This window comes from Staurois parvus, unplaced genomic scaffold, assembly GCF_062004578.1.
Source record: "Staurois parvus isolate SC_StPar_1 unplaced genomic scaffold, SC_StPar_1.0 ptg000324l, whole genome shotgun sequence".
NCBI lineage: Eukaryota > Metazoa > Chordata > Amphibia > Anura > Ranidae > Staurois > Staurois parvus.
This window is the reverse complement of record NW_028318120.1, coordinates 1,159,389-1,172,911: the sequence shown is the minus strand read 5'-3', so window position 1 is coordinate 1,172,911 and position 13,523 is coordinate 1,159,389. Positions and strand designations below refer to the sequence as shown.

General features: G+C 40.1%; 1 protein-coding gene across 4 annotated transcripts in view; it reads right to left on the bottom strand.

The window, feature by feature from the left end:
- Window positions 1–13,523, bottom strand: part of DHRSX (dehydrogenase/reductase X-linked) — a 615,232-nt gene that overhangs the window by 209,175 nt on the left and 392,534 nt on the right. Inside the window, exon 2 of one of the 4 annotated variants that reach the window (XM_089683841.1) lies at window positions 11,827–11,914. The exons of the other annotated variants lie outside the window; for them this stretch is intronic. Within the exon in view, the coding sequence (XP_089539967.1) occupies window positions 11,827–11,914 (88 nt within the window). The remainder of the gene's footprint in view (window positions 1–11,826; window positions 11,915–13,523) is intronic. 4 annotated transcript variants of the gene reach the window in all.

Sequence of the window (13,523 nt, the reverse complement as noted above, 5' to 3'; positions counted from 1 at the left end):
ATCAGGAAAAAAAAACTGATGTGGTGACTAGCATCTTATGGTATGGGCTACTAAAACTGAACCCCATACAAACATTTATGTACAGAGCTAAAATACATATATAGTGTTATATCTCATTCACATGGGAGCTGAGCCCCATAGATCATAAATGGGTTATGTGTTTATGCAGCCACCAGGTGCTGCTTTCAGGCAATCTATATAAGTGTATGGGAACACAGCAGCTGCAAGGTAACAGGAACCCATCCTAATTTGACAGGAGTGCAGGTGTGAGCAAGCAGCCCTGAATGCACACCATCTGCATGTCAAATTAGGATGACAGGCTACATAGGTGCAGCCGATGTGTCCCAAAACATTTTGACTGTCTGCAAGCAGCACCTGGTGGCTCAAGTCGCCTAAACACATGACACATTCATAGTCTATGGGCCTCAGCACCTCTGTGAATAGGGCTTTACCTGCCAAAGGATTTGTAATTATGTTTACACAGTGCTGTAATCCAGGCAAAACAGCCAGAGAGTACAGCCAGGTATGGTGACCTGAGGACATCCCCAAACTCCCACCTCTTATAACCATGTCTGCAGTCTTGGTCAACACTGCTCATCCTTTGACAGTGTGTTTTATTTAACTTACAGTGCTTCTGTGTAGCAAGTAACAGTAGAACAATGTAAAGATATTACAGGTATTACAAAGAGATATTCAGGTACTTTTAGTAACTGTATATAATAAGTATTTAATTATTTTGAATTACTAAACAGTTGGACCTTGTCCAGCTATTTGTCCATTGTGTTTTTGTATCTGCATAGAGTTCAGCTTTAACACAATACAGACACAATCATACTACATATGGAAAACATGTGTGCTCACAAAATCAAACTGTACTTAAAAGAGAAGTGTGAACTTTTTTCCCCCCATTTATACTTATCTAGGTGGATGCAGCATAGGTCTGATGCTGCATCTGTCCCCTGCCGGCTCTAAGTGTGAGAACTCAGTGATCGCATGAGTTCTCACAGATGATCTTAGCAGATATTCTCCACTGTCTGTTCTGCCTCCTCCTAATGCTCACTGGAGCGCTGGGCTGTGGAGGGGGCGGCTGGCTCAAGCTCTCAGAGGCTCGCTGAGAGGCTGAGCCAGGTGCTGCTCCAGACTCTGGGGTGGTTCCCGACTTTGAAGTCAGGGTCTTTCCCCAGTCTAGACCAGCTGAGTGATGTCAGCCAACAGCGGGCTTCAGCCTGCTGTCAGCTGAAAATGGGTCACAGAAGTGCAAAACGAACTGCACTCCTGTGATCCAAAGAAGTACAGCCAAAAGAGCTTTGGCTGTACCCCTTTAGTACACAACTGTTACAAGTGGTATGGCTAGAATAAAATCAGTCCAGTATTTATCAGATTTAAAGCCTAATTTTAGATTTATTTTTTTTTCTTAAAAATCAGGGACAGTACAAAGTGTCCCATGTGCTGGGCCGATAGATAATTTTTCATTTATGGAAGCTGGGGAAGTGCTGAACATGCTCACCTCCTTACAACAGACAAGATACCCCATTACTAATAACCATGTAAAGATTGCTAAGAGCTTATTTAGACTTGAGGTTGAGGGCATTTACATACGCAATGTTAAGGCATGTTTTTTGTGCCCACCAAATGCACCCCTTAAGCTGCAAAGTCAGCAGACAGGGATATTTACAGCCACAGGTATCACTCCTCTTGCGTTTGGCAGGTGGTACTGCTGTTAAACATGACCCATTCAAACGAATGGGGAGATGCAACAAATTGCCCAGCATCTGCATGCAATGCATGTGGTTGTGGTGCATCAGTGCAACATTTACAAGATTTAAACAGGTAGTGAGAAGGTGCCATGAGGAGTTCCTCACCGCCTGCCATATGCCTCTGAAAAGCGATCTGAGGCATGGAACTGTAGACGAAAGTCTAAATATAGCTCTATTGTCTCAGTTATTACATAATTTCACTGTGAATATAGTCACCAATACAGCTCATAGCTATCACTACCCAAATATCGTATCCATCACCATTACTGTTGCATTGACTACAAATCATTGTTGCCAAAGAATCTATATGCTTTCAGTGCTACACTCATAAGTAACATAGTGCCCTAGGGTCATAACCCTTAGTATCACAGTGACTATATCCAACAGCATGCTCTAATCATTTCTTGTAAAAGAAATATGATTTAATCTTGTGGGATATTAGAGAACAACCTAGAGGTTAGCCATATGTTTTGTACAAAATAATTCCTATTCACTAGAAAAAGACATCCGTACAATATTTATTCAAGGTTGCGCAAAGCTGAGGACTTTGTTATCAGCCATATCTTTCTCTATTGACAGGGATCAGTAGGGAAATTGACTGAATTTACAACCCAGAACAAAGAACCTTTTTATAGCTACAGAGCCCAAATATATTTTATTATTACCACATATATTTTTCAATTATTACATTGTAGATGGATATATTAATATTGATTGTACTGTTTACATTATTCTATATATCAGATATCTGTAGGTTCACTGGGGGAGGTGCTGTCATTTGGTGTCACTTTCATCAGTAAAATGAAGATAATAACAGTCACCAGAGCTCTGATTAGTCTGATAAATATAGAAAAGGTATCTGAAAATGACAACAGATGCAGTCTTCTGATTCCGTCTTTCAAAGTTAATGTGCCATGTTACTATGGCAGTCCATGACTAGCCAACAGATGATCACTCATCTGTATGAAATCTTGCCAAATAAATACAATACAGTTTGTACAGCAAGGGGTGCACAGCAAAGAAAAATAGGTTTTACCACAGGGGGTGCAACTGGTCTACCTCCTGCTACACCAAATCGATTTAAATGTACTGGTATTTCTGCAACTAACAACTGTAACATCCCCAAAGTGCAACGCATAAAATCCAATGCACCAACCACAGGATATGTGCAAGAATTCCCACGTCGCACAATGGAGATGGCAAAAATGAAAATAAAGCGGTAAAGAATGTATGGGAAGAAGACACAAAAAATAACATACCATGAATAAAACACCACATCATGTATAAATGTATGTATATTGGATCCATCCCAAATAAGAAGATATACAAATTATAAAAATAGATATGTCTCACATCAATGACAAAGTCTCTGTCCTATCCTCACCATCCCAGATAACATAAAGACCAAAAAGGCTAATAAGGCGATGGAATGGGCAGAGACACAGAAAATAATAAAAAAAGATCAGCACCATATAAATGCATGTAGTCAAATAAACGCATATATTTAAAAAGTTGATAAAACATAATCACATCAGAGAGGGAGGGGGCCATGGCTGGGCAAGGAAGTCACTCATAAAAATGGGTAAGATCCCATTCAAAATTCAAACCATTAAGAATATGTGTACGCAAATAAAAAATCCAAAAGGCTTCACGTTTGCACAGCAATCTAAAGACATCTCCACCCCTAGGAGCCCTGTCCACCCTCTCAATGCCCTGTATGCTGAAAGCACTAAGGTCACTTCCATGAGCACTGTTAAAATGATTAGCAACATTGGTAGAATGATTCTTTTGTATGTCATAAACATGATCATGGAGGTGATCTCGTAGACTCCTAGTTGTCCTACCAACATATTGTACTTGTGCCAAATTCTACAGGTGATCAAATATATGAGATGTTTAGTATTACAGTTGATGAAGTTCTTGATCCTGTAAACCTTGCCACTAACCGTGGATCTAAATTCCTCCCCTTTCTTAAAACAAGAGCAACAGGGACAACCGTCTATACCACACCTATAGTTACCTTTAAAACTCAGCCATGTTCTCTGAGTTGTTCTAGAGGAGATATAGCTAGAGGACAAAGTATTGCCCAAAACAATTTTGATGTTATGATGACCACCAACAGCAGTGATGTTACAGTAGGGGAAAGATATAGCCGTACACTCAGAGCTATAATGGAAAATTCTTTAAGATCTAGCACCGAATGTTTATTACAGTCTATAGCTGATGATAATGTGGGGACTCTAAAGTTTTTGTTTCGTAATCTAGAGTGAGTAGCCTCCCTACCGGTCTGATTATGTCCATGTTTCTGGGCTCAAAGCGGTACTTTTTTTGCATGGAAATATGTAGTTTTTTTATTGTAGGCCTGTAATTTTTAGGAATAACTCACTGAAATCTGTCCAAACAAGAGTCTAGTAAACATTCAGGGTATGTTAAAATTTGAAACAGAATTCATAAATTATAATTTAATAAATAATCATAAAAAAAAATAATAATAAATTTAATTCAATAATACAATCAAACCAAAAACACTGACATTTGAAATATAGCGCCAAGTTCGCACATCACTGAGCAAAGTCGCAAAATTGTTTTCAGTGTCTGTTGACGAATTTCCCCACAAATCATTATCACTCAATTCTGCAAGTAGTTCTAATTTACTATTGCTGTTCTCTAGCTGGTCTAAAATTACTTTTGACCTAAAGGAATGCTTTTTGGACACCATGGACTTTTCTTAGTTTCAAGGCAGAAAGAACAGTAAAAATGCAGGCAGGGCACAGGACAAAGCACTCTGGACAAAATGTATGTGAAATGGTTTGATACAGTAATGTTTTACTATGTGATTTTAGTGAATTTAGTGAATGTCACTTTTAAAATTTTAAAATTTCCCGCCAGTTCCGTCCCCATACATCCTGACGTCGCAGGGAATGGAACCCGGAAGACAGATGCTGGCATCGGCCGGAGGACATTGCCGGGGACGCTGCAGGGGGGACATCGTGGGAGCGCAGGACAAGGTAAGTGCAGAAGAGATCCCGGAGCAATGATGCGAGGTATTCCTGAGTGTAGCTCGGGGTTACTGCTTGTGGTGCTGAAACTTTACCCCGAGCTACACTCAGGAATACCTCCAGGGAGGTTAATGATTAAGGAGATGAAATCCTATTGATAAAAGTACCTTGATTGAACATTTAGCAGTGGATCAGATTCCTTGCGGTCTCCGCATAAAAAAGTTCCCTACTTTTAAACTGGCCACAGATGAATTAAAAAACAAATGGACTGAAACATTGTCTGCAGCCTCACATGAGTTGATGCAAATAATTGTGGATTCTAAAACACAGGAACTCAATAGAACACAGGATGTAATTGCAGTAATGCAAAGGAGATTATACCATTTAGGAGTTACCTGATGTTTGAAAGTCTAGACATTAAATTAAATGAGAGTTTGGACAAAATGGAAAAGGAGGTGATTGCTAGAAAGAAGGAGAAACTGCTTCGGGATAAGCTTGATTATGGGTTTAATCAGGTGTATGTATGGAACAGATCTCTGTACCCGAGATTCAATAATAAAATGAAGAAGGGAAATGCTGTTGGTACTATTATTAAGAGAGTTTGTTTTTTCGAGTGTGAGAATGATCATTTGGATCTAACATTAGCAGCGTCGGGGGTGGATTCCTCTTCAGAGGTGGGTGAAAGTGCCACACCTGGTTCCAGCTGTCACAGTCGCCGGATCGCCACCCTCAACATGCGACAATCGCACGACCGTGGCCAACAATACGTCACGCCCGCGATGTCAGACCCCAGACCTTTTCAACAAACTCATGACCGAAGGACTGGCCAATCTAAAACCGCGATGTGACGTGCGTAACAATGCCACATTCAGCTGCGCCCTGCACAGCGATTGTCCAGCTAATGGAACGGAATCGACACACCAGCAGCCTGAATGCACTTGTTACTGGGTTGGGTTAATTACGCAACTAACCCTCTACTGCCACCACCACTTTTTGTACAAAGAAAGGGGAAACTCTCTTTATCAAATATACACTGTAATGGTTGAAAAGTCGCCTGTCCAATACGGTCACCGCAGGCCGATTGGGCAGAGGATTAAACAAACACAGTAGCATCTCTTCAGGAGGCAGGGATTCGTAAATTGCAATTAAGAGCTTTAGAAACAGTTTAACACTTTCAGAAAGAAAGATTTATTACTAAAAGACTCAAACAGGTGCAATAAAATATTTACAGGAAAAAGATGTAACTAAGATATATATTTATATACATAGAAAACAGCATAGCACAGCAAAGAGATAACAGGGAGAAGTTAAAAGGTTAAGTTACTTGCCATGTTCAGCCTTAAGGTAAGCAGATCCAAGTTGCAGAGCGAGGGTCTTTGATCTCCTGCTGTTACGATGTTAAAATTGGGAGATGTGTTTAGTTTAACTTCAGGCCTACAGCCTGTGTTTTTTAAAGTCCCCCAGCAAGGGGGGTGGCGCTGAGTAACTGGCCAATACCCTGTTTTGGGCGGGATCGTGAGATGGGCTCTGCATTAAAACTGACAGCTTCATAATCCATGATATGAAACATAGGTGACAGCTGACCTGAGGAATGCTCATTTAACTTCTGTCACCTGGCTTGTAGGGTTTATGAGGTTCCAACTTCTTTCAAGTCCAGGGAAAAAAAACTTATCTTGGTTAGGAGGTGTGATTTTACACAGGCCTTGGGACAGAGAGTCTGCTGTCTCTATAGGGGGGCTTTGTAGCGCTGGGCCCCCTGCTGCTCCAGCCTGCCAGCACTTTTAACACTTACACATCTGTCCCTGTGCCTCTCAGGAAGGGAGGGGGTAGGGAATAGAGGATTGAGGAATACTTCTAATAAAAAAGGGGAACTCCACGTCCATCTCTGATGAGCAAGTTTGCTACACCAGCCATTTAAACGATATGGAGGTGACCAAAAAAAAAAAGAAGAACATCAAGAAAAATGCAGGAAAATCCGATAAAGGGGAAAGAAGAAAAGAAGAATGTGGAGAAGGTCCGGATCAATACTCATTGTTGAAACAGATGTCAAAACAATAGTTAACATCTTGAACTTGTCCGAAAGGACTTTGTCCAGTGATGATATATCTTTGCTGTCTAGGGGTCTTAAATGGAGATGGAGATGATATTGAAATTAATTTTGTACAAGAGGTCTAAACAAATAAGTTTTTGGACCAATGTAATATCTGTGATTTGGCTGATTTAGCTATGGTATATCATCTTGAGGAGGATGAACAGGGATCTTTGGTCCCTTTCTCTTTAAGATATAGGCCAAATTTTTATCCCATTCATGCAAGGGCAAGGAAGTGGATTGCTTTAAAAAAATGACTGAGCAAGAGTTAACCAGATTGGCCATGCATACTACATCTGGTGTCGCTGCCCCGGTGGACAATCTTAACCCCATTGAGAGACATTCTCTTAGGATACTTAGTAAGGATGAATCTATTGTTATTAAAAATTCTGATAAAGGGGGCTTGGTTGTTGTCCAGGACACCGACACATACAGACATGAGGCTCTTAGACAGCTGTCAGATGAGAGGACTTACCTTAAACTGAGAAGGGATCCTACCAAAGAGTATAAATGTGTACTCACTTCACTGATCTAGAACGGTGTCTGATTGGGTATTCTATCCAAACGTGAAAGTGAGGCACTGGTTCCAGAGTCTCCTGTTGTCCCGATATTTTACCATCTACCTAAGACATATAATGGGTTGAACCCCTTAATGGGTAGACTCATTGTAGCCAGTATTGGGTCCCTGAACGAAAGTGTTGGACTATGATTGGATTTCCAACTACTCTACAACCTATAGTGGTGGGACTCCCCAGCTACCATCGCGATACCAACCATTTGTTGATTTTGTGTCAGGAGGTTAAATGGAGGGATGGAGAAAGGTGGGTCACATGTAATGTCGCAAGCCTATATTTATCCATCCCCATACTTTGGGGCTTAGGGCTGTTTCCTTCTTTTTGATTTGTGTGTACTATATTCCTGCATCCTGAGGGAATTCATTTTGGAATGTCTTGAATACCTATCACACAACTACTTTTCTTCTGATGGTTTTTTTCACTTCCAACGATGTGGTGCAGCGATGGGTGCCAGGTTTTCACCATATCGCGACAACCTCTATATGGGTTCGTGGGAGAGGGTGAAGATATGTGGACATGACAACGCATTCCGTCCCTACATCCAATTTTTCAGACGCTACATAGATGATTTGATCTTAATTTGATCCAGTGAGTTTGGGGATTTGGAAGGTTTTCTGTCGTTCTCAACGACAATGAACTTAACCTCAGCTTCACTGGACAGGTGAGCGATCACAGCATTAATTTCTTGAATGTGACACTGAGGGATTGTGAGGGTGCAGTTCTCACCAGTTTGTTTTTGCCCTTATTAGGCACTCTAAGAGCAGACTCAGGACATCCCAAACACACAGTTAGAGGGATTCCTGTGGGACAGTTCCGAGGATTGTGTAGGATTTGCAATAAGGATGAAGATTTCAATAGAGGGGTGACACACATGAGGGATCTCTTTTTACAGAGAGGTTATCCGGTGCCCATGATAGATCATGCTCTGGGTATAGCTAACAATACTGACAGGAACAACTTATTAATAACAAAGCAGAGGTGTAGTTCCAGGCAGGGACCACCAGATTTCTCCACTGCTTTCAGCCTAGAGTTTGGAAGGATTAAAAGGATCATTGAGTGCTAGCTTCTCATACTTCTGAGTGATGACCTATTTTCACAAATATTGTCCCACAGTACTAAAATTGTTTCCCGAAGTGCACCAACTTTGGGCAATACTTTGTCCTCTAGCTATATCTCCTCTAGAACAACTCAGAGAACATGGCTGAGTTTTAAAGGTAACTATAGGTGTGGTATAGACGGCTGTCCCTGTTGCTTTTGTATTAAGAAAGGGGAGGAATTTGAATCCACGGTTAGTGGCAAGGTTTACAGGGTCAAGAACTTCATCAACTGTAATACTAAACATCTCATATATTTGATCACCTGTAGAAGTTGCCTAGTACAATATGTTGGTAGGACAACTAGGAGTCTACGAGATCACCTCCATGATCATGTTTATGACATACAAAAGAATCATTCTACCAATGTTGCTAATCATTTTAACAGTGCTCATGGAAGTGACCTTAGTGCTTTGAGCATACAGGACATTGAGAGGGTGGACAGGGCTCCTAGGGGTGGTGAAGGCTTTAGATTGCTGTGCAAACGTGAAGTCTTTTGGATTTTTTATAAGCGTTCGCATATTCCGAACGCATATTGGTTTGAATTTTGAATGGGATCTTACCCATTTTTATGAGTGACTTCCTTGCCCAGCCATGGCCCCCTCCCTCTCTGATGTGATTATGTTTTACAAGCTTTTTAAATATATGCGTTTATTTGACTACATGCATTTATTTGGCGCTGATCTTTTTTTTTCACTTAGTTTTGTTGAAGAATTTTCAAGTTTACATGTCATTGAAAAAGCAGTGGTGAGGAACATTCCTCTACAAACTAGTTGCCAATACATTGAAGATATCTAAGCATATCATACACAGAAGAAGAAAGAGGGCCAGGGAGAACCATAGCCCCCTATGCCTCTAGAGCAAAGGATACATTCATAAAGGCACTTAATCGATACAACAGCAGTGGCTTAAGATGTCCGCCTCTATAGGGCGGGACATGGTCTGGGAATAATGATTGTCTAGGAGATGTAGAGTGAAAATCATATATGGGAGGTTTAAGAAAGTGTGCGAATTCTAGGGTCGTAAGACCACCCTGCCCATTTTTTGTGGAACTTTGGAATCATCAGGTGTCTTTGGCAAACATAAATTCCATTAGATGCTGATCATTCAGAAGGGAGGTCACCGTTTGGATAGTGGGCGAGGAGGGTATCTTCCAATTATGGGCTATGGACAATCTGGTAGCTATGAGTATATGAGTGACAAGAGAGTGTGCTGGTGAGAGCCACTTATTGAGTCCAACTCCCAATAGGGCAATTTGTGGACTCAATTTGGCTCGTTGTTGTGTAGAGGAGTTGTTCTACATCAGTGCTAATCTTTTTTGATTATTTTCTGTGTCTCTGCCTGTTCCATTGCCTTATTAGCCTTTTTGGTCTTTATTATATCTGGGATGGTGAGGATAGAACAGAGATTTTGTCATTGATCTGAAACATATCTATTTTTATAATTTGTATATCTTCTTATTTGGGATGGATCCAATATACAGTACATACATTTATACATGATGTGGTGTTTTCTTCATGGTATGTTATTTTTTGTTTCTTCTTCCCAAACATTCTTTACAGGTTTATTTTCATTTTTATTTTTGCCATCTCCAATGTGCGACACGGGAATTCTTGCACATATCCTATGGTTGGTGCATTGGATTTTATGTGTTGCACTTTGGGGATGTTAAAATTGTTAGTTGCAGAACTGTCTTTACCTTTAAATTGCTTTGGTGTAGCAGGAGGTGGACCCAGTGTTGATTAGGAGGAACAATTTTTTACTCTTTTGTGATATAGATATTACATAAATAAATAAAAGCTCATCATTGTAAGCACCCTTTTCAGTTGTATATGGTTTGTCTCAACCCTCCAACTTAGCCTTTTTCAACCAGGGTGCCCAGATACCCTGGGGTGCCTTCAGGTTTCTACGGGGTGCCTTGGCAAAATTCCTAAAAATTGCCCAAATTGTATACAAGCCAGTGGGTGGATGAAACCTGCCTTGTAGTTACACAAAGCAAACCACAGGTTTTCATTGTGCACCACTACAACTTTCTAGCTGCCAGCATCTTAACAGCTTCCCGACTGCCCTATAGCAGAACTACTGCTACAGGATGGCAGTACGTTGATTTTGCATTTCTGGGTAGGGGGCGCGCCCTACCCGTGCTGCCATTTGCGGCTGTAAATCACCGGATCCCAGCCGGAAATTATTTGCCGGCACCCAGTGATTTCCAAAGTTCTCTAACAGGGAGGAGGGCTGTTTTGTTTACTAACAGTTATCCTCCCTGTCGGCTCGGGCACACTGATTTGGATTCCATCCAGAGCAGTGTGATTCCAGTGAAGCACACTGACATCGCCCCCTAGTAAAACACTCCCTGCACACAGTTATCCCTTTGATCGTCCCTCATGTTAACCCCTTCTTGCCCAGTGTCATTAGTACAGTGTCAGTGCTTTTTTTTTAGCACTGATCACTGTATTGGTGTCACTGGGGATGTCAATGACAGCAAGTCAGTTTCCCCAGTGTCAGAATGTCCGCTGAAGTCCCGTAGTCCCACTATAAGTCACTGATCGCTGCCATTACTAGTAAAAATGAAAAACAAAATCCCAGTATCTATACCACCATTTGTAAAAGCTATAACTGTCAATTAAACCAATTAATTTACACGTATTGAGATTTGTTTTAGCAAAGACATGTAGCAGAATACATTTTGGTGTAAATTTATGATGAAATTTGATTTTTTACATTTTTTTACTGGACATGTGTAATAGCAAAAAGTCAAAAATATATTTTTTTTTCTCAAAATTGTTGCTTTTTTTTATAGCACAAAAAATAAAAACCGCACAGGTGATCAAATACCACCAAAAGAAAGCTCAATGTATGTGAAAAAAAGGGCGGACATTTAATTTGGGTGAAGAGTTGCATGACCACGCAATTGTCAGTTCAAGTAATGCAGCGTCGTAACGCACAAAATGGCCTGGCCAGGAAGGGGGGCAAATCCTCAGGAGGGCAAGTGGTTAACAACCAATGACATCATTAATTTATAAGGAGGACATTGGGTACCTGCACAGCATCCTTGTTTGCCTCTTCCTGCCCCTCTCCATCAGCACTGGGATCACATTAGCTGAGTGAGGGAGAGAAACTAAGGTAAAGAAAAATGCTGGATTACTAGTTAGTACCAGTGTGCAAAAGTGTATTTGCTTTGGAAGAGCAAATCACCTCTAACGTGGGTGTCCTACATGTGTGGACTTTGCTTCGATATATAAAAGTTATTCGTTTCAATTTTTACATTTTAGAATGGGGTGCCTCCAGATTGTGCATGCTTTTAAAGGGTACCTTGACCGAAAAACACTGGTCTAACTGATACATCTGTAGGACAGCTTGTTTTGTTGAAAAACAACAGACTTACTGGCCAGATCACCAGCTGAAAATAAAAGAAAGAAAACCTAAAATGAAAGGAATGCAGTTTCACATATAATAATTGTTAAATTACAATATAATAAAAGTTTGCTTTTTAGGTTTAATACCACTCTAAACACTGCAGCACATTTTTTAAGTATACTGGAAAAGAAATCTAAAAAAACCCTCTTTGCCATCTTATATACATGAGGGTAATAACTGCTTCTAACAGTCTAGCACACACTTTGTCTGATCTAATGCCTGGAAGACCAAAGGGGGGTTTATAAATTTTTGTTTACATTTTCAGTTCCACTTTAATTCATCTAATGTGAAAAATGTACACTTGCACAAAAACACTAACTTGTAACATCAAAATCAAATTAACAATAATGATCAGTCATAGAATACATGCTGCTAAGCTAATTAAGAGTACTTTATAAAAGAAATCAGAATTTGCAGATGGTAATCCGTTCTCATAGCAGTATCCTTCTGTGGCAAGCAATTTTGGCCTTATTGCAGATCAGTAATTAGAAAGATATTGGCATGTAACTAATTAAAATATATTGGCAGAGCATTAATTAGTACGGTGTTAGAATTTGATATATCAGGATAATATTCCTATACTGAAACACATCTCCTAACAAATCAATTATAATTCTTTTAATACAGCCAGTTGAAATAGCATATCACTTTAAATTTTAAGAGCTGAATTCATCATGTTATTGTAATGTACCATGAATAGCTAAAATACTAAAAGGCACCTGACTAGAAAGATATTTTGCTTTACTTTCTAACTGTAAAATGATTTTATAGCAATAATTGCTCATTTCTAAATTTGAATATGCATCACATATCAGCAACAGATGCATGTATTTTTTACCACTTGCCAAACTATAGTACATTAAATTATCCAAAGGGAACATTTTAAAAGGTTTTGCAGGTTGCCAGTTTAGAGTTACACAAGAGTTCTGGTGCTAGAATTATTGCTCTCGCTCTGACATTAGTGGCAATACGACACGTGTGGTGCAATCACTCTTTACATATGCGTGTGGGACCGAAGTGTGCATTTGCATGTGAGCATGGGGGGGGGGGGGCGCTTGAAATTTTATTTAAAATTTTATTATTAATAATTTTATTTAAATTTATTTTTTTAACCACTGTACCTTTAACCCAATTGTTTTCACAAGTGATGAACAACATCCCTTGTAACACCATGGGCCATGACAGGTCCTCTTTATGGAGAGATCTCATCTATTAAACCTCAGATCTTTCTTCTAGCTTCTAAAGCATCTGATCACATCAAGATTGGTTTGATCAGGTGCTTTTGCATGTTGGTAATGGCTTGTAAACATCAAATCGAAACCAGAAATGACTAAATCCTCATCGCTTGTCATTTCTGACATCTCACAGTGGAAGGAACAACATCAGTTCCTCTCACTGTGTCCAGGGAAGCAGATGCCGCTGGTTGCATTTTTACTGGGCATTTGAGTCTGGCAAATGCAGTGGCAGCGAGGAGGGTGACCTCCTTCCCCCACCTATAAAAGTATTCCAACTGATGTATAGCTGCTTGGATTCATTGTACTTGGTGCAGAATCACCGGCTGAACAAAACAATACTGGGATCATGGCTGTAGC